The sequence below is a fragment of the Otolemur garnettii genome, unplaced genomic scaffold (genome assembly GCF_000181295.1).
Source record: "Otolemur garnettii isolate 467f Iridium unplaced genomic scaffold, OtoGar3 scaffold00036, whole genome shotgun sequence".
In the NCBI taxonomy this organism is placed as follows: domain Eukaryota; kingdom Metazoa; phylum Chordata; class Mammalia; order Primates; family Galagidae; genus Otolemur; species Otolemur garnettii.
In genome coordinates this window covers 13,417,636-13,440,009 of record NW_003852431.1, presented here as the reverse complement: position 1 = coordinate 13,440,009, position 22,374 = coordinate 13,417,636, and the positions used below count along the sequence as shown (strand labels likewise).

Sequence of the window (22,374 nt, the reverse complement as noted above, 5' to 3'; positions counted from 1 at the left end):
TGTGGCAGGTGCCTGTAGTCCCAGCTACCTGGGAGGTGGAGGCAGGAGAATCGCTTGAGCCCAGGAATTGGAGGTTGCTGTGAGCTGTCATGCCATGGCAATTCTACCCAGGGTGAAAGCTTGAGACTCTATCTCAAAAAAAAAAGAAGTGAAAGTGACCATCCTTTTCTCCTACAGAGTATAATCAAGTGTGAAGGAAAAAAGTGTTCAAAAACAATTAACATTACTCAGGAGGTTGTATTTTCTGCCAAATATGTCTTAGCTGTGTCACCATAAACTAGAGTAGTTAGAAGAGGCCCCCAAAGGAGGAAGGTCTTTATCAAGAAGACCTCAGAAAAGGTCTCAGAAAAGTCTGAGATTTTACCCTACTTATAAAACAAAAATTTAATCAGCCACATTTGCATTCTCTAGATGCTAGCAAAGAAAGCAAAACTCCTGGGTTAGAGACAAAGGACTTTATTACTCACAGCCCAGGAAGCACCATCAATTTCATGTTTACATTTTTTCTCCTTATCCTCCAAGTGCTATAGTGGTGATAAGAAGAACCCCCCCCCGCCCACATACACACACCCCAGCAAGATTTTGCACAGTCTGTGAGTCTTTATCACAGCAGAGGAACCCTAAGCTAAGGAAACCCCAACGCTCCGAAGGGGTTATTAGCAAATCTGTTCAATCTCTGTCCTATAGGGAGACATAATGTTTATTATCCTGGTCAGAAAACAAGTCTGAAAAGAAAAAAAAAGAAAAGAAAGAAAACAAGTCTGCCCTGGGCCCTACTGAAAGATACTCTCTGTTTCAAGGCCCTTTGCTACACAAGCATTCTTGAAAAGATAGCCAAAAACGAAAGTTTTTAAATACCGTTTCTCAGATGTATAAGTAGAACTTTCTTCCACCAGTCTTAATTTGGGTCGCAAAGACTGAGTGTGGCGTGCTCAAGCAAAAGGAAGAGAAAGGATATCCCTCGAGGAAGAAGACTTTTATGTGCACTTATTTATTTCACAATAAATACCTTTGGGGTTCAGTTTCTTCATCTGTAAAATTAGAATAATAATACTTCAGGAAGTTGCTGCAAAGACTCTATGATGTAATTCAGCCAGGTGCCTGACATGGAGCAGGTGCCAAACTCTTAGCTCCTTTCCATTTTTCCTGGATTGTATGGAATGCGACTCTATAGACTGTCCTGGTGTTAAGAAAACTGGGAGTGTCAAGAGGCATTTAGATAGTTCTTTCATAAACCTTTTATTCTGAGACAGGGTCTCACTTTGTTCCCCCACCTAGAGAGCAGTGGTGTCATCATATAGCCTCAAACTCTTGGGCTGAAGTAATCCTCCTTCCTTAGCCTCCCAAGTAGCGGGGAACACAGGTATGCACCACAAACTGAGCTAATTTTTTCTGTTTTTAGTAGAGACAGGTTCTTGCTGTTACTCAGACTGGTCATAAACTCCTGAACTTGAGCAATCCTCCCAGAGTGCTAGCATTACAGACATGAGCCACCACACCTGGCCATAAATTTTTTTAAATTTAGCATCCACGATATGCCAGGTACCATGCTAGACACCATGCCTACCTTATTGAAGTTTACAGTTTGCTTCATGGGGAAAATAGAGGAGAGTAGAATTATCTTGCTTCCACCACAGAAACATGTATAGGTACATATCCAGAGTGTTATAGTAAGAAGCCAGAGGAGGGGTAAGAGACATAGGAAGAGCATAAAGTTAAAATAAGAACAGCACAGGTCAATCAATAACGCTTTCCCCACCACACAGATAAAAGGATCCCAGGAAAGGCAGAGGGAAGATTTCCTGTGAACATTACCATCACCTGGGTGCCACTGTTGAATTGCTCACTTGATAGTATTCACTACATGTGGTGCACAGTGATAGGTGCTAGAATCTTAGGATCAAGAGCAGAAATTACCTTGGGGTAAGGTGGCCCCAGGGGACAAGGGACTGATTTTTCACAAGTCAGTTTCAATGTTTACCTATGCAGGGATGGAGAGAGATGGGTGAGAATCTCAAACACTATAAGATGTTTGATTTAAAGAAGATTATTGATGTGTATGGGACAAAACCAAATTAGACCTTGAGTAAGGAAAGAAAGTTGTTCAAATGGTTTCTTTATCTGTGAAGGAGGCACAGAATTGTTTTATTATGTAGACTATGTTTGTGCCTCAAATATTTTATAGTAATAAAATGGTCAATTTTTTGAGAGAAAAGAGAGTTATATAAACGAACTCTTTGAGAGTGAGACTGGATAGTTGAACCACTGTGTCAAACTAGATGTATAGAACAGTGTGTGGAAAGCTAGCTCCAGTTGGCTTTTCTGGAAGAGTTACAGGAACAACACTATTTTTCTACCTCATTTCCAGCTCAGTGCAGTTACTCCGGCCATTTGTCTGGAATTTTACTTACCGGACTAGATTGTGAAGAACGCATAGGCTGTGGGACAGCTGAGTAAGGGAGGGGACGTGAGTCAGGAGAAGGAACACTCAGAAAGGGCTTCAGGGAGGGAGGGAGGGAGCCTGGCGTGCGCCCCGCGGACAGTGGAGGGTCCAGAATGCCGCGTGAAGTAACCTAGGTAACCAGTGGCCAATAGACGGCGATACTCAAGATACTCAGTGGCCAATAGGAAAGGGCAGTACTGCCGAGCGCCCCGAGAGGCCAGTGAAAGACTCGCAGCCAATTTCCACGGGAGGCAGTATTTATACCCTGCAGGTCTTTGCGGCTCCGTCTCCCTCACCTCTCCATCTGAGAGGGCTTCACTTCCAGCCCCCTTTGAAGTGTTCTAAACTTAATCTTTGTTCTTCCTAAAGAAAATTTCTCTTTGTCCCGGGGAGACTTGTGGAGGTTACCTTTGCTCTCCAGTCCTGCTGCTTGTGCTGCTCCAGTTTTATTTCCGGTTTCCATTAGTTTTTACTTTCAATTACCGCCAGGCCTCAGTTAAACTCAGGTCAGCTGGGTTCGGGATCCCTGAGCCCCAGCAAATCACATGTGAAATGGGAAACTCAAGACTAAGCTGAACGAGCCAAGTCAAAGAGAGCAGTGCCACACCTATGGTCTCTGTTACTTGTGGATCATGTAGCCAGTGCTAAGAGCTGGTCTCATGTCAGCTGGCGCACAGTGCGGGGTCCAGCGGTCAAGTGATTCAAAGGACCTTAACAAACCTCTCCCACTGGCCTGATGTGGAGGCGCATGCCTAAACTCCCAGCATTATGAGAGGAGGTCTAGGCAGGAAGATGGATTGAGACCTTGGGCAACACCGTGAGATCATTGGTCTCTACAAACAAAACAAAACAAATGAACAAAAACTGAATTAGCCAGGTAGGTGTGATGGCAGGCACCTGTAGTCCTAACTACTCAGTACACTTAGGTGAAAAGACAGCTTGAAGCCAGGAGTTTGAGGCTTCAGTGAGCTATGATCATGCCAGTATACACTGTAGCCTGGGGGACAGAGTAAGACCCTCTCTCAAAAGCAAACAAAACAAAAACCCCTTTCCACCCAACAATCTCATCTGTTCCCTTATGCTCAGTGGGTTGCCTTCCTTCAAGTTAAAATGTTCCCTTTAAGATTTGCCTCTCCCCAGAGAGGAGAGATACATTATTAACAACATCTCAGTGTGAATTCCTTTGGTCTGAATGGAGTTTGTGAGAGAAACAAAAAAACTTGGCACAAGATGCTGAAAGCAAAAGAAGACCTGAGAAATCTCAGATGAGAAAGCATCTCCCTCCAACAAATTATTTTCCTTTAGGAGCTCCTTGTTTTAAACAAATTTACTGCTAAACCTCAACGCAGATTCCCAAACCTTTTGGAACTAATGAAAGTAACAACGTGGAGGTCATAATAATCCATCACAACTATTTTTGTATCCAAGTCCTGCCAGTGGCTGCTACTTTGAAACATAAGGTTCACACAAGCTCTTTCCTAAATCCTTAGGGCCCTCAAGGTTCTGTGCAACAGCATTTCAAAGTAAGCATAGCTCAGTATATAGAGTGCTATTTTGTGAAATTAAAGAGCTTTTGTCTTTGTTCCATGCAAAATGCTTCCCTCTGTCTCTCTGCATTTAGCCTTGATTGATAAAGATCCTTCCCACTTCTGTTAGGTGAGGCCAGTGGAAGCAGGAATGGTGTTTATCCAGGGCTTCAGAGAAAAGAGCTCTTTCCCTGAGCGCACCTTCACCCTACAAGTTTCTATCAGTAGACTTCCAAGGAAGCTTTCATTTAGCCAGCTGTTCACTCCTATTTTACATGATGGTTCTCAGTGTTCAGCAGGAACAAAGATCACTGATATTCCCATTGGGTTTATCAGAAGCAACCGAGAACAATGAGCTCTTTTTATGTTGAAAACAGAGGTTTAAAATTTATTCATAATCTGTACTTCTTCTCCCAACACATTCTCATCCCTGTGGGCACCTTTCTCTAATTAGCTATGCAAGTCTCGACACTAAAATTTAGCTACATTTATTAAACTTTCATTTTTACTAGTATGGTGTCTCAATCTTCCTATCTAAGCACAGAATATACTTATAGTTATTTTGTTTAGGTGTCCCAAAAAACTATACAAAAATAAGAGTTTATGAAAATATTGGGTCTGATTCCATCAGTAAGAAAAAGGTACCTTTTGTACATGTATATGTCACTTCTTAACAATGGGCCATTCCTGAAATCAAGTTGCTAAACAAGTCTTATTCACACAAAACATAAATTGGAGTTTCACACCTATGAAGTCCCTCCTATGTGCCAGGTAGTATGTGCTGGATTTTACATCCATCATCTCCATTTAATCTTCACCACACTGTGAGCTCCATCTTCTTATCCTAAGGTTTAGATAACCTTAGGATAAGGTTTCCTTCTGAGGGAACACAGAAGCCCAGTCTGCCTCACACAGGAGCTTGAGCCGCGTGCTATACTGTATGATTAGAGCCATAAGGAATCTTAGGGATTATCCAAGATAGTGTTTTCCAAAGTGTAGGATGGGTACCAAAGAAGGTGGTATATAGGCACGGTATTTAAAATGCAGTAAATGTGAGAGTGAAGAAGTAAATTTCTTCCCATTGTTGAATTCTTCTGAAAACATTTAGAGGAGGTGCAGTTCTGTGTTGTCTCTAACACTAGCTGGTCTGTTCCCCCCTGCCAGCCCCCATAGTCTCACTCTGTCACCCTAGGTAGAGTGCTGTGGCGTCATAGCTCACAGCTACTTTAAACTCTTGGGCTCAAGTGACCCTCTTGCCTCAGCCTCCTGAGCAACTGGGACTACTAGCACCTGTCACAACCCCATGTGTAGTAGATTGAGCATCAGGTTTTAAGAACAGTGCCTGGTTCTTGAGGGAAGCGCTGTGAGTGGGACAATCTCCTAGTTGGCATGGAGATGTTTTGCTGCCTGGAGACATGCCCTTAAGCAACTAAGTGCTCTAAAGAGATAAGATCAGTCGCTAGTTAGCAAGCAGGTGTTGGACTTTGGACTTTTGTAGTGCATCATGGTGGGAGTAGAGCCATGGGATAGAGCACATAGCTATGCTTAAGCACGTAGTCCTTGTACGTGGGGCTCCCCCACACCTGTGGGATAGCGGAGGTAGCTCGGGGCACTCCTGCAGCCACCAGGGAGGTTACTTGGTAGCTCGGCTCTCCTGCACCTCTGGGGAGTCCACCTCTTGCAAACTTGTGCTTTCAATTTCCTACTGGCTGGTTCCGTCTGGCAGTGCCGGCATGGCCACAGCGGGCACCAACACTCCTGGCTAGTTTTTCTTTTCTTTTTTTTTTTTTTTGAGACAGAGTCTAATTATGTCGCCCTGGGTAGAGTGCCGTGGCATCACAGCTCACAGCAACCTCAAACTCTTAGGCTTAAGCAATTCTCTTGCCTCAGCCTCCCAAGTAGCTGGGAGTACAGGCACCTGTCACAATGCCTGACTATTTTTTGTTGTTGTTGTCATTGTTGTTTAACAGGCCTGGGCCAGGCTCAAATCCATGAGCCTTGGTGTATCTGGCCGGCACCTTAACCATTGAGCTATAGGCACTGAGCGTAGTTTTTCAGTAGAGACAGGGTCTCACTCTTGTTCAGGTTGGTCTCAAATTCCTGAGTTCAAGCAATCCACCCACCTTAGCCTACCAGAGTGCTAGGATTACAGGCATGAGCCATAGCACCTCACTTCATCTGTTTTTCTATCAAAAAGAATACAAGGCCAGACGTGGTGGCTCATGCCTGTAATCTTAGCATTCTAGGAGGCAAAGGCAGGTGGATAGCTTGAGCTCACAAGTTCAAGACCAGCCTGAGCAAAAAGCGAGACCTGTCTATACTAAAAATAGAAAAATTGAGGCAAGAGGATCACTTGAGCCCAGAAGTTTGAGGTTGCTGTGAGCTATGACGCCACAACACTCTACCTAGCGCAACAGCTTGAGACTCTGTCTCAAAGAAAAAAAAAAAGAATATCAAAGTTAAGGGTCTCAAAATCAGTTTTTAAAAGACAATACCTAGGAAATATCTAATTCCATATTTAATTTCCATTGAAATGACTTTTATAGCTATGGCAAATGATGCCTGTCTTCCATTTAAGTAGTCATGTACATTTTAATTCTCAAACTTTAGATTTTTTAAAAAGTGAGCCTATTTAAAGAAAAAAATGTTTATAAAAGCAGTTCAGTGGTACACCGATCTGGTTAAAAACAAGCAAACAGGAAGATGCTTGAAGAAATCTGGACTTTGGAGGCATAGATCTGGAGATTCTAGGCAAAAACTCACATGATACAACTGAAGAAATTGAGGTGCACAGCAATGTAGTTAAGCGTCTGTAAAAAAGTTTCCCAAATTGCTGAAATATGATCCTTTGTCCTTTAAAACCTAACATTAACCTACTCATGAGCAATTTCCACCATTCTCCTTGTTTTTCTTGAAGGTTCCTCAGACATCTTTTGCCTAATGAATAGACTAGAATTAAGAAAACTAGTCTTGTTTCCTTCCACAGAAGTCACATAGTTCCTGTTTTCTTCTTGCTGAATGGTGTGACATTGAAGTGGGTGGTTATTTTTTATTTATTTATTTATTTATTTTTAAGGCAGAGTCTCAGTATGTCACCCATGGTAGAGTGCTGTGGCATCACAGCTCACAGCAACCTCGAACTTCTGGGCCCAAGTGATTCTCCTGCCTCAGCCTCCCAAGTAGTTGGGACTACAGGTGCCCACCAAAACACCCAGCCATGTTTTGGTCATAGTTGTCATTGTTGTTTGGCAGGCCTAGGCTGGGTTCAAACCCGCCAGCTCCGGTATATGTGGCTGGCACCCTAGGCGCTGAGCCAAAGTGGGTGGTAGTTTAGATTTCTTTTGATAAACTAAATATTCAGATTAAATCAGATGTTTTTATAAAATTTGCATTAGTTTATTTAGATATTTCAGTGTATAGCAGTTAGCATATTCAAGTATAAGCCATATAATAAAAAGGCTATTTGTTGGTGGGAGAGTAGGTAGACTTGTCTCTAAAAACTTTAACAGGGCCTGGCACGCTGGCTCACGCCTCTAATCCTAATACTTTGGGAGGCCAATGCGGGTGGATCGCCTGATCTCAGGAGTTCAAAACCAGCCTGAGCAAGAGCAACACCCCATCTCTATAAATAGCCAGGTGTTGTGGCTGGTGCTTGTAGTTCCAGCTACTTGGGAGGGTAAGGCAAGAGAATCTCTTAAGCCCAAGAGTTTGAGGTTGCTGTGAGCTGTAACGCTATAGCACTCTATCCAGGCCGACGAAGTGAGACTGTCTCAAAATAAATAAATAAATAAATAAAAATTTAACAGGTGAAACTATTTTCCAAAGTGTGTGGAAAGTGTTCATATTAGATCCCCCTCTTTGAAGGCTTTTGAAATAACTCTCCAAGTGTACATCTGGTGATTTATTGCTTTCAGCAGTTAGAGGTGATAACGTGGACCACTTCCAATATAACTACCTACATTTCCACTCAGCTACTGAGGATCTGTAAGATACCTCAGTGTTCTACCCCATTCTAATGCACAGAGTGCTGTTAAAAGATAGATTCCTGAGGCTGTTATTTAGGGCTGTCAGATGCATCATCTTTTTACAACACTTAAAATACTTCAACACCGTATATACAAACCCAATACTGAATTTCATAAAAAGAGGTATCTTTTTTTTTGTTAGAGCTGGGATCCTTAAATATAGTATATCTGGAAAGTAAACAGCTATAAGCGGGTTCTTTGTATTGTTCTGATTAAAAGGCAGTAATATAGATCTGTTGAGATGCCACCAAAATTCACCAGCCCAACATCACCAGCAATAGCAATATTCAAAGGGGAAAAGAATGGGACAGCCCTGAGGAAGATAAGCACCTGCCACTGGTCTCCCCTTCTGTTCTCAGCAACGGCTTCCAGACCTTCAACTACCACTCAGCACTCTGGTCACCTGATTCCCAAACCCCTTCGACTCTCTTTCTCCCTTATTGCCTCTTCTCCCTATGAGAAAGTAATGTTTAGTAACAGGTACTAAGGCGTCTGAGTCCTAAAGTCAGTTTACCTGAGTTCAAATCCTGGCCCTACCACTGCCATGATTAAGCTATCTGTTTACCACTCTGCACCTCAGCTTCATTACTGCAAGGGATGATGCTGTCTATCTCCTGCTGCTCTAAGCCTAAGTGACGCATTTAAAGCACCCAAACTAACACTTTCCATATAGCAAATTCTTAGTGTTACCTTTCAACCACATGGTAGACATTGCCTCTTAGATTCCCAGTCTATACATTCATTCAGTCAATATATATTTATCAAGCACTTATTATGTGCTATGCACAATTCAAGACATTTGAGATACATCAATGAACAAAATAAAAAAGAAATCCCTACCCTGTGGAAATTTTTCAGGTAGAGGTGTATATATTTATAATCAATAAATATAGTAATTAGGCAAATTGTTTATTATGTTAGACGGCAATAAACCATGTAGGACAAAATGGGTCCTATATTGACGTGTAAGGGTCTTTGGAGGGTTAGGCAAGGATGAGATTCAGTATATTAAACACAACATTCTAAAATAAGTCATTATTTTTCCAGGAAAATTAGATTCCATTCTTGATTTCCATTTGCTGATAATCATTGTTACCCGGGTTTAGAATCTCAGTATAGTTTCTTCTCTATTTTCCTCATAATCTTCCATTAAATCCCATTTTTCTTTTGTAACATCCTTTGACTCTCCCAAATTGCGCACTTTCAGCTCTGGGTTACTGTCAGCATCTAACACACCTCTCTGCTAGTCTCTCGCTGCTTGAATCTGACCTGCACTTCATTAGCAACGCAATTCCCTTCATAGCTTGATCATGTCTCCTCTTTTCTCTAATGCCTACAGAAATTAATCCAGAATTTTTTAGATGTTCATAATCTGACAATTCCATTTCCGGATATATACTCAAAAGAATGAAAAGGAGGGACTTGAACAGACATCTGTATGCTAATATTCATAACACTACTCACAAGAGCCACAAGGTAGAAACGACCCACATGTCCATTGATGGATGATAAACAAAATGTGCACACGCATACAAAGCATGTTAGCCCTCAAAAGGGAGAAGTCTGATACATGCTACAAATCAGATGGATCGTGAAGACATTATGCATATGAAATAAGACCTGAAAGGACAAATATTTTCAGATCCGTTATATGATTACCCACAACAGTCAAGTTCATAGAGAAATACAAAATAGAAAAATGTTTCCTAGGGCCTGTGTGGAAGAAGGAATGAAGAGTTACTGCTTAACAGGCTCAGGGTTTCAATTTTGGAGGATGAGAAAGTTCTTAAGATAAATACTGGTGATAGGTGCAAAACAGTATAAATATTCTTAGTGTCAATGAATTGTGTGACTTAAAAATGGTTGAAAGAGTAAACCTTATGTACCCTTTATCATTATTATTTTTTTGAGACAGAGCCTCAGGCTGTCACCCTGGGTAGAGTGCTGTGGCTTCACAGCTCACAGCAACCTCCAACTTTTGGGTTTACTTGCTTGCCTCAGCCTCTCAAGTAGCTGGGACTACAGGTGCCCGCCACAACTCCCGCCTATTTTTTGGTTGTAGTTGTCATTGTTGTTTGGCAGGTCCAGGCTGGATTCGAACCCACCACCTCTAGTGTATGTGGCTGGCACCTTAGCCACTTGAGCTACAGGCGCAGAGCCGTGTACCCTTATTTACAACAAGCAGTGAGATAAACTAATCTTTAATTTTAATTAAATGTTGAAAAGTATTCTATTTTACCCCTCAATCTTAGTTTAAATTACATAATCTACATTTAAATGGTCTTCAATTGCACATAATAAGCATCTGTAAATTTACAGATTACCTAAAGAAATACAAGCTGAGTTAACAGAAGCACATATTAAATCAAAAGTACATGCCAATACCACCAAAACGGTTTTATTATAGTCATTGACAAGAAGCACAATACTGCAACTGTATCATTATTTTGTGTGGTTTCTTAAATATTACTTAAGTATGCATTAAAAATATATGTTTACATTTAAGAATTGTGACACATTAAAGAAGTCCTCTGTAAACATTATCCCTTCTCAATATATTTTCCTGCTTTGTTTCATACATAAATAACTTAATCTACAACGTCATAAATACATCAACTCTATGGCCTAAAGTATATACAAATTTTGGAGGTTAACAAATGTTCTCTTTATGATTTTATAAATAAAAACATGCTGTATTTGCAGTGCTTATTATCAAGTGACTTATCGTAAGTTCTTACTGTCTCCTAACCTGTCCTCTTCATCAATAATAGACCTTGCAATACACTTGGTACAAATGTCACACATTTAAAAAGTCAAAATGGTCAAAAGCCTAGATTTATTTAAAAATAGCAGAGAAGGTTGCCATTTAAATATCACTAAGTCTTATTTAAACTTCAGCTTGGGTGGTGCCTGTGGCTCAAGCAGTAGGGCACTGGTCCCATATACCAGGGGTGCTGGATTCAAGCTCGGCTCTAGGGAAAACTGCAAAAAACCCCCCCAAAAACCCAACTACTCAGCTTGTCTGAAAAACAAAAAATGCTACTAAAGATTGAATGTTGGTACCACTCATCATTTAAATAGTGTCTAGCAAATCTGAAATTTAAGAAACAATAAAATCTTATTAAATCCATAAGTCTTGCCAAAAAAAGTCATTGAGATTCTGGTATAGGATAGAATCAATATTATCGTAAATTTTCTAAAATTCATTTTTGAATCATCACCTTAATGAGTATAAGCTTTAAGGGTAAAAATGACACAAAAAATTATTTCAAAAGTCTATACTTAACAATTCCTGATACAGAACATTAAACGGTTTTTGTTTAATGCCTGGGAATTCCTATTTCGTCAGAAAATATTAAATATCAGTTGAAACATACCACCTAAATAGTGATTTATTAAATAATCACTCAAGACTTATTGGATTAGCAATCAAATTACTTTTATGTAATAGAAGTAAATAGGAATTTTGCATATTGGCTACCTTTTATTTTATACATTATTTATTTATTTTTATTCTTATTCCCAGTCTTTTCTCCTGTTTTTGTTGACCTATTCTTTACAACAACAATTATCCACTGTCACGAGAAGCAGTAATGTTCACATTTTCCTGTACTATTTTTTAACAGCCTCCCCCTTAGATAGTAGTCTCACCACTGGGAGAATTCTGATTTAGTCTAAATAAAAGCCAGGCTTTTGAGCTGTTCTTCCACAAAGTCACTGGACAGCTTAAAGCAAATATTTCTTTGTAAATGAGGTACTTTCTACTCCCTGGGTACAAGTACCTATACCAAGAACAAGAGCTCTTATTATTTTTTTAAGTTTCAGGTTAATGGGAGAGTACAAATAACTCTCCCACTTTTTAGACCTTCATTCATAGGGTATAAAACATAAAAAAGGCTGGGCACTGGTAGCTCAAACGGCTAAGGTGCCAGCCACGTACACCAGAGCTGGCAGGTTCGAATCCAGCCCAGGCCTGCCAAACAACAATGACAACTACAACCAAAAAAAATAGCTGGGCCTTGTGGCCGGCACCTGTAGTTCCAGCTACTTGGGAGGCTGAGGCAAGAGAATCACTTAAGCCCAGGAACTGGAGGCTGCTGTGAGCTGTGATGCCACAGTACTCTACCCAGGGCGACAGCTTGAGGCTCTGTCTCAAAAAAAGAAAAAAAAATTCTCAACAAACATTTTCATTAGATTTAGATGATTCAAACTATAAATAATGCTAGGCTAAGCACTGTCATTTCCCTTGAAATCAGTTTTAAAAAGTTTTATTTTTTAAGCAGTACAAACATGATCTAGTTCACACTATTAACTGCCCGACAAATTGTTTATTTTTTTATTATTATTGTTTTTAAGAGACAGTCTTACTCTATCGCCTTCAGTAGAGTGCTGTGGTGTCACAGCTCATAGCAACCTCCAACTCCTGGGCTTAGGTGATTTCTTGCCTCAGCCTCCCAAGTAGTTGGGACTACAGGCACTCGCCACAATGCCTGGCTATATTTTGTTGCAGTTTGGCCAAGGCTGGGTTGAAACCCGCCACTGTCAGTATATGGGGCTGGCACTCTACCCACTGAGCCACAGGTGCCATCCCCAACTAATTGTTTTAAAAAACTAAATCTTCTTTGTGAAAGAGGAAATGACTAGAAATGTTTCCCATGCTCTTATTTTTAAAAAACTAGATTGATACACATAATGAATCTAAATCAAAATTCACAAATGGTAGCCGAAATGCTGTCAACTTCCAGCCCAATACAACATAAATTCAGTTTTTATGCATAAACAATTCAAAATTAAAGTTTATAATGGAAATGTCAACAAGTCATAACTACTACACATCACTACTGATGGGTTCCACTATACTTCACCCAGGCACAGCAGATGTGCACAACTGATAGACGACTGCTTAGAAAATTAAAGCTATCAGAGCTATAAATAAGGAATACGTAAATATGAACACAGCAATGCCAAAGCATTATAGCTGTTAAAAACAAAGTAAGATGTGTGATGTAAACACATCTGATAGTTCTCTCTGTAAGCCACTTTCCACTGATTTATAAAGCAATGGTTTTATAATTCTTTTAAAAAGGAAAATTTTTCTACATTGATGCATGCAATAATTTCATTGTACATTCTTGACTACAAAGCAATCTTCAAATCTTCTTGCAGACCTTGACATTTCTCATCAGAGTTTCTCCAGAAAGTCAGCTTGTCATATTTTCAGTAGCCTAGAACAAGAAAGTGAAATTCATTATAATAAAACCATAAAAAAAAGACACCATGGAGATAAATTTGTCAATATTGCATTGCCACGAACAAACAACTATTCCCCCATATATGTATAACAAAACTGCTTTTATCAGGATAATGTAGTTGTTTTTATTTTTTGTTATACATCAGCATTACCTTTTGAACTTGGTAGGCTAACAGAAAATAATTATATCATCCTAAATAATGGTTATGAGTACATGTAAAAATATAATGTTACTTGAAAATTAACCTATAACATATCTTGTTCCCATTGTCTTCATTAGTTTATCTTCTCCATATGTTTTATTATAGTAGTATGAACAGGGGGATTAAAAATAAAAAAGCGGCTCAACACCTGTGGCTCAAACAGCTAAGGCGCCAGCCACATACGCTAGAGCTGGTGGGTTCGAATCCAGCCTGGGCCCGCCAAACAACAATGATGGCTGCAACCAAAAAATAGCCAGGCATTGTGGCAGGTGCCTGTAGTCCCAGCTCCATGGGAAGCGGACGCAGGAGAATTGCTGGAGCCTAGGAGTTGGAGGTTGCAGTGAGCTGTGATGCCACAGCACTCTACCCAGGGGGACAGCTTGAGGCTCTGTCTCAAAAATAAATAAACAAACAATAAAAATAAAAAAGCCACTAGGTATGGTGGCTCACATCTGTAATTCTAGCTCCTTGGAGCCCAGGAGTTTGAGAATAGCCTGGGCAACATAGTGAGATCCTCCCCCCCAAATAAAGAAAAGATACATAAAAAGAATGAAAAAGATCTTTTTTTTTTTTTTTTTTTTGAGACAGAGCCTCAAGCTATTCCCCTGGGTAGAGTGCTGTAGCTTCACAGCTCACAGCAACCTCCAACTCCTGGGCTCGAGCGAGTCTTCTGCCTCCGCCTCCCAAGTAGCTGGGACCACAGGCGCCCGCCACAACGCCCAGCTATTTTTTGATTGCAGCCGTCATTGTTGTTTGGCGGGTCCGGGCTGGATTCGAACCCACCACCTTAGGTGTATGTGGCTGGCGCCTTAGCCACTTGAGCCACAGGCACCGAGCCATGAAAAAGATCTTTTATGCTACCAAGTGGAGAGCACAAACGTAAAAGATAAATAATAAACATCTGGCTAATCTTGTTTCATCTATACCCCCAATTACTATACCATCCCCAAATGATCTGTGAAGAAATTAAAAGACATCCTATCATTCATCAATAAATGATTTGATATATATTCTTAGAAAGACTTTAAAAACTACCATACCATCACACCTTACAAAGTAACTTAATACAAATATGAAAATATTAATTTTAAGCAATTTTTAGATATATGTTAGATTTTGATTCCTTTACATTTCTACTTCCTAATTAAAACTTGCTTTAGTGTAAATTCAGAGCTCTTTTGTAAAAATGCTTTAACATATTGAGAAAATTGTAGATAATGAAATCTAAAATAAGGCTGACACTTTCTCTTTGTAGCCAATACAACTAACCTTGTTTTTCAATAAAGTTGGGCTCACAGACCTATTCTAAATTAGCCTTTCCTTCCTCTGGGTTTACTACTCAAGAGAATCAGAACACAATTTGAAAAAAATTCCATTGTTCTAAAACATTTCTTACTTTTTCTATCCATGTAGGAACCTGTATTAGCTTGACCACATGCCCTTTAACTATTTTGTTATGTCCCTAACCCCATTCTCAGTATTAGCTAATTCAAAGACAACCTGAACACCCATATACAATTTTGGTTTTTTTTAAAAAACAGTACTTTAATTCAAGTGCAATTTAATTTGTCTTGTCCCATTCCATTTTCATATCAATTTTATAAGTTCTTCTCTAATATACAATGAAACAAGTATTTCACTTCAACTAAGTAAGCAGTCATATAGCATTCATGTTACACAAATGCAGAATTTTCTACTTGAAAAGGTGGCAGTACCGTCCTAGAATCCTATACATAGTTAACAGATTACCACTAAAAACTCCAAAAACTTGCAAGGATCAGCTTTCGGGAAAAAAAAATCATCTTTAGTAATCCTCTTGTCTTCCAAAGTTTCATTTCCAGTGCAAGCATTTACTTCCCTCCTTAGGAAGATGGGTGAGGGGAGGAACTTTATTTAATACTCATTCCTTTCCCAAATTCGACTTCTACAATTCCAAAATCCTCATGCTGCGCACCTTTTTACACAGTGTACATCACAGATTTACCCTAGGTGTTAGTAACACAATAGGACATTTGCAAGAGAAAGGGCAAGTTCAGTCCACAGGAATAAATCAATGGCTATATAATTCAAAGTACCATGGCACTTAAATAGAAGATAGAAGGAAGTGGGTTGTCTGGAATTTCTCAAATCATGTGTAGATCAGTGTTTCTCAACCTGTCGGTTGCGACCCACAGGAACTGCATTAGAGGGCCGCGGCATTAAGAAGGTTGAGAACCACTGATGTAGATGATTGGTTACACATAACTACTAGCACTAAGGAGATATAAAAATTCAAAGAATCATTCATAAAATATAAACTATTTTATACTATGAGAGATACACATAAGGTAGCCTATCTATTGCTGTTAAGGAATTTTTCTAATTAGGGAACCACACAGCTAGCTACTTTTACTATAAATAATTTAGATAATATGCAAATCTGTGAAAGGGAAAGGCAAAATAATTCACAAAAATTGTTACGATTTTCTATTGAGTTACCTAAAGAGCAAAAGGAAAAACAATGCCTCAGACCAGTAGTTTCTTGCAACATTCCAAGACATCCCTGATTAGTATTTTATACATTCTAAAACAGAGAGAACAAATAGCGGTCTACTAAGTTCTACGCTAAAAATTCTAGATAAGAACAGAATACAGCATGAACAGGTCCTCTTTACCCTGATTTTAATACAAAATAAAAAAAAAAACTTTGAAGAAAAAATTCATTAGTAGCAATTGTAGGCTTGTGAAGTAAGTGAAGAAAGACAGGTGTGGCTCAGTACAATTCTGAACCAACCAGCTCCCCACCCTGACGCAATATACCTGTTAAGAGAGAACAGACTTTACTCCAGGGAGAATCACACTAATAAGCTTTTCTTTTTCAATTCAGTGTAATATTTTTACTTTTTAAAAAGCATGGTATTATCTGGCATAATGTTCACCAAGTGTTATTACTGGTTATCTCTTGGGTAATGTTGAGTGATTTTTTTGTTTCATTCTTTGCATTTTCTGATTAGAATATTTTAAAATCGTAAGCATGTATCATTTATATAAAAATGATAGAGGTTACATAAATTATTTTAAAGAAAATAACAATTCTAGTTAGTATTTCTTCTTTGCCAGAAACTTTTCAGCATCTCCTATCTGCCTAAGTTTTAATGAGATGCTGATAACTTGGTTTTAGATCATGGGAGAAACAAACTTTAAGAGGACTGATCTTCCATTCAAATAGTTAGCATATTCTGATTTTGTCAATTTTAATTATTGACTTCCCCTCCCATATCTCACTATGTTCCAGTGGAGATGGAATAACTGGTATGCTCAAAGTTGATAAAATAATGTTGAACAGGTATTTCTAAACCTCCTATCCTAGTACCTTGGGCTACATTTCGCCTAAGAAAACCCTATGCCAAAACACTTGTCAGTTATCTGTCTTGGGTTTATTTGACTATGGTTCCATTATAGAACTCAAAACTGTAGTCCCACACAGAAATCTCTTCCTATTCTGCCTATTCTCTTTTCAAACTCAAGTATAATAAGAACAAAAGTGCTTGCAGTTGTCAAAGATATATGTATTAAATAAAACTTCTCCCACTTGAATTTCAGAAGTATCCTGATGAAATACTATACTACAATTTTTTATTTTTATTAACAGGGTTATATGAGAGAATACTAAATTTCAGAATTTGCCCCTGCCACAACCCAATGACTGTTTTGCTTCTAATAGCCACTTCATCCTTTGCTACTCAGATATTCTTTATATCTACTTTTTTTGTAGGAGAAAACTTTGTAGCTAAGTAAACAACTCCAAAGTTAGCTCAACTTCAAATCCTAGCTTAACTACTTAACTGTAAGCCCTTGGAATAAGTAACTTAATCACCATAAGTGTCCGTTTCCTTAGTAGTAAACTATTAGCAGTAAAAATTGAGTACTGAAAACCCTTCCCAGAAATGCTTGGGACCAGAAGTGTTTCAGATTTCAAATCTTTTTGAGATTTCAGAAAATTTGCATTAGATGGTCATCCCACGGTATCTATCGGAGATTAGTTCCTGGACATGAAAGTCTGCAGATGTTCAAGGGCATATAATCTATGCACATCCTCCCACATACTTTAAATCTGTGGGCCATCAGGAACCAGGTTGCAGGAAGTGAGGGTGGGCAAGCCATTATAGCTGTTCTCCACTGCTGGTACCACCTCCTGAGCTCTGCCTCCTGGCAGATAAGGTGGCATCAGATTCTCACAGCAGTGCCAACTCTACTATAAACTGCCTGTTGGGGCTCTAGGTTGCAACAATCTAATCCCAGAAAGATGATCTGCAGTGAAGACATAAAGTGCTTGAATCATCCCCAAACCCTACTCCTTTCCTGTCTGTGGAAACGTTGTCTTTCATGAAACTGGACCCTGGTGCCAAAAAGGGAACCATGGCTTTAAATCCCTTCTAGATTACTTAACAACAGCTAACACAAAGTAAATAGTTGTCATATTGTATAATTTGGGAATAATAACAAAAAGAAAAAGTCTGTATATGTTTGGTACAGACGCCACCATCCTTCTTCACTACCACCCCCCTCTCCCCGCCCCAAGGTCTATTTTTGATCCACAGCTGGTTGAATCCACGAATGTAGAACCCATCGACACAGAGGCTCAACTGTAATTATTTCTTCCTAATCAGAAAATCTGAAATCTGAAATGTTCAGTGAGCATTTCCTTTGAGTATTATGTTGGATGTCAAAAAGTTTCAGATTCTGGAGCTTTCTAGATTTGCAGATTAGGAAATGTTCAACCTGCAGAAACACATGAGACTGTTCTGACTACAGAGGAAATAATATCATGGGCCTTCAGAGCATAGGGTCTAGCAAAAGGGAAGCACTTGTAAATGAGTGCTATATAAACATGGAATTCAAGAGATTTTAAATTAGAGAGTATGTGTAAGCAATCTTATCAATTAAAAGGGGGTTAATTTGAAATTTGATAAAGTGTCCCTCTGGGTTCAGGAAGGCAGCAGCAGGCCCCCAGTCTCTAAGCCACTCGTGAAGTCATTTTTTCCTTCTTAGAAAGGCTAACACTTGCTTACAGCTCAGTAGTTCTATCAGCCACTTTCCTGCCTGCAGAATCCCAGTAATTTGATGGCTTTCTGTCATTTCATCTTGTCTCATTAACTCAAATCCAGCAGTGTTTGTGCTGAGATGGCTAACTGGGTCTATCACACACCTAATTTCTTCACAAACAAGCCACATTCTTGGCCCTACCTCCAGAACATGCTATTCAGACAGGCTGAGAACTTAACTTCCCAAAGCATCAAGTGCTGGTTCATCATCAGTTGTTCATTCCCCGTTATATTTTATAATGGGAAAAAGGAGAAATTAGACTATACTTTCCTCACTTTGCTTGGAAATTTCCTCAGGTAAATATCCAAGTTCATCAATTTTAAGTTCTATTTTTTTCCAATAGTAGAACATAGTTCAGCAAAGTTCTATCATTTTGTAACGACAATCACCTTCCTCTAGAGTTCAATAAATCAATGTCCTTGTTTCTACCTGAGATGTCACCAGAAGCACTTTTTTAATGTTCTTGTTATATAAAACAACATCTGTTCTGAATGTTATATGTAACGAGAACAATTGATTTCTCTATACCTATTTTCTTCCTGAGCCCTCACCAGAACTGCCTTTAACATTCACAGCTCTACCAACAGTCTCTTCAAGGTCATCTAACCTTCCTGTAAGTATCTTACAACTTTCCAGTCTCTATCTATTGCCCAACTCAAAGGTACTTCTATTTTTTTATTTTTTTGAGACACAGTCTCACTTTATCACCATTGGTAGAGGGCCGTGCTGTCAAGCTCATAGCAACCTCAAATTCTTGGGCTCAAGAGACTCTCTTGTCTCAGCCTCCTGAGTTGCTAAAACTACAGGCACTCATCACAACACCTGGCTATTTTTAGAGACAGGGCCTCGCTCTTGCTCAAGCTGATCTGGAATTCCTGGGCTCAGGCAATCCACCTGCCTCGGCCTCCAAGTGTTAGGATTACAGGCGTGAGCCACGGTACCTGGCCTGTACACCTACATTTTTAAATACTTATTACAGCAGTGCCCCACTTTTCAGTACTAAAATCTATCAGATTTCTAGGACTGCCATAACAAAGTAATTAGAACAAAGTGGCTTCAAACAATAACTTTCAAAGTTCTGGAGATAAGAAGTCCAAAATCAAGGTGTCAGTTGAGCCATGCTTTCTGAAGGCTCTAGGGGATCCTTCCTTGCTGCTTCCTAGCTACTGGTGACTGCTGACAATACTTGACTTTTAGATACATTACTCCAATGTCTGAGTCTACTGTTACATGGCATTCTCCCCTTTGTCTCTGTCTTCACATACATGGATCTTTTCTATGTATCAGTGGTCAAATTTCCCTTGTTTGTAAGAACACTGATCACTAGATTAGGATCTAACCATACATATCCAGTATGACCCCAACTTGATTATGTCTGCAAAGACATTATTTCCAAATAAGGTCATATTCATTGTCACCAGGGTTAGGATTTGAAGATATCTCTTTTGGCATGGGCACAATTTACCACACAGAAAATTCTAAAAACAGAGACTTCTGGGAAAAGATAACATGGTCTGTGTATGATAGTAGTAATTTCTGTAATCTGAACTCATGCTATTAAGCTCCTACTCTTCAGAGTTTCTCCTGATGGTGTTAAAAGTATAATCTTTCCCATAAGCTTATCATTAATCATTTTATAAACAAAAGCATCTTTATTTACAATGAACTAATAATAGGAATCTCTAACCTTTAGTGCTTCAGTAGCCTTGCGAAGCTCCTTAATAACCGATGATAAAGCTTCTGGGTTAATTCCTTGTTCACAAAGCCGTACACAAATGGACAAAGTTTCCATATCTAAGCCAGTATTCAAAATTCTTGAAATCTCAAGCAGAACTGAAAAAAGATAGAAAAATTTTTTAAGAAAAGTTTACAGCATTTAAAAGTATGCATATAGTACTCTTGTTTTAAATTTATTTATTACTGCACAATTAACAAGGAATTGGCACAGCATTCCAGGATCTGGCAATCAGCATTTAATATTGTCTGGCCTTTACTTAGATTTAGAAATTTTAAACTTAGAATTTCCCTTCACATTAACTTACTTTTATACCTTAGTGTGTATTTTACCATTCATTTAATAACTAATAATTCATCCGTCATAATCAGGATTGGTATGAAGACATTCCTATTTTCTTTTTTCAGTATTGTTTTGCAATGCAATGTTAGTTGTGTAACATTCCACTGCATGGAAACACTATACTTAACCACTACTTTAAGAGTTATGGCTGTTTACATCTCTAACCCCAGCACTTTGGGAGGCTCAGGCAAGAGGAATGCTTAAAGGCCAGGAGTTTGAGACAGTTTGGGCAACACTGAGAGAACTCTTATTGACAAAAAAAAGAAAAATTGGCTGGGTGTGGTGACACACACCCTTAGTCCTAGCTATAGGGGGTAAGGACGGGGTTCTGAGGTGAAAAGATGACTTGAACTCAGGAGTTCAAGGTTACAGTGAGCTATGATCACTACTACTGCACTCTAGCTTAGATCATAAGAGAGAACATGTTCCAAAAAAACCCTGCAGAACAAAAAGAATTAGGTTGCATTCATGTTTCCCTGTTAAAATCAGATTGTGGTAAGTAAACACATATATTAATTTTTATTTCATTAAGATAAATTTCTAGAACTGCTCAGTCAGTAATAATACATATTTAAGGATTTGAGAGCATTTAGACATTTTTCTACTAATTTGATGGCAGAATCATTATGTCTGTTGAATCTTATAATAAAAATGAAAGCTTACATTTTTTCATTTTTATAGAACTGTATTTTATTGTAGTTTATAAGAAGTATCTGTTCTTAACATGAGAAACACTAACACAGAAAATCTAGGTTTCCAAAGCGATTTTCAGGAATCCCATTACAGGATATAACTTTGTTCAATGGTTGTTTCCCAGAGTGTGTTTAGAATTTTTTAAGTCCACTGTCAGCATCTTTACCTATTGTTTTGTACATCATTTTCCCTCAGCATTGTGCTGAGAAAGTTATTCCTCATGCAAAGATTATAGTCACCAGTGCTCTTTTCTAGCACTTGAAAGTTTATTTACCCCAACGTAGTTACTTAAATATTTAACTCCCCAGTGTTTGAATGAAAGATAGGATCTAACTTTTCCTCCCAGAAATAAGCCAGTTGCCCCAACACAATTTATTGACTTACCCTGTTACTAATCATCTAAAATGCCACCTTTATCACACAGTAAATTCCCATATACCTATAGATTTCTTGCATGCCCACCCAACTATCTACCTTAAATCAAAGCCACAATTTTTTATTAAGTCATTTGTACAGAGATCATGAATACATTCATGCCATTATGAGATTCAATGTGTTGATTACTTATACAAATTGGAGTGCTTACACCCTACTTATTAACATAGCCTTCACCTCATTCACCCGATTACACCGTTAAGACATTTGTATTCTACACCTGATAGATCCAACTTATACTTGCAATATGCTCCATAGATGTGGTCCCCCTATTAACCCTCCATCTACCCACCCCCCCTCCCTTCCCCTCCCACTCTCCTTCCCTCTTTCATTCTAGGCTATAGTTGTGATTTATCTTTCATATGAAAGTGTGAGTGATTATAATTGGTTTCATAGTAGTACTGAGTACACTGGATATTTTTTTTTTCATTCCTGAGACACTTTAAGAAGAAGAATATTTTCCAGCTCCATCCATGTAAACATAAAAGAGGTAAAGTCTCCATTTTTTAGTGCTATATAGTATTCCATGGCATACATATACAATTTATTAATCGTTTCATGGGTTGATCAACACCTGGGCTTCTTCCATGACTTGACAATTATGAATTGAGATGCAATGAACAATCTGGTGCACGT

General features: G+C 38.9%; 1 protein-coding gene across 1 annotated transcript in view; it reads right to left on the bottom strand.

The window, feature by feature from the left end:
* Positions 1 to 12,563: 12,563 nt before the first annotated feature.
* Positions 12,564 to 22,374, bottom strand: part of MZT1 (mitotic spindle organizing protein 1) — a 25,345-nt gene continuing 15,534 nt past the window's right edge. The window contains exons 2-3 of the mRNA XM_003789729.3: positions 20,221 to 20,366; positions 12,564 to 13,219 (exon numbers count right to left, since the gene is read on the bottom strand). Coding sequence (XP_003789777.1) covers positions 13,196 to 13,219; positions 20,221 to 20,366 — 170 coding nt within the window. The 3' untranslated portion in view covers positions 12,564 to 13,195. The remainder of the gene's footprint in view (positions 13,220 to 20,220; positions 20,367 to 22,374) is intronic.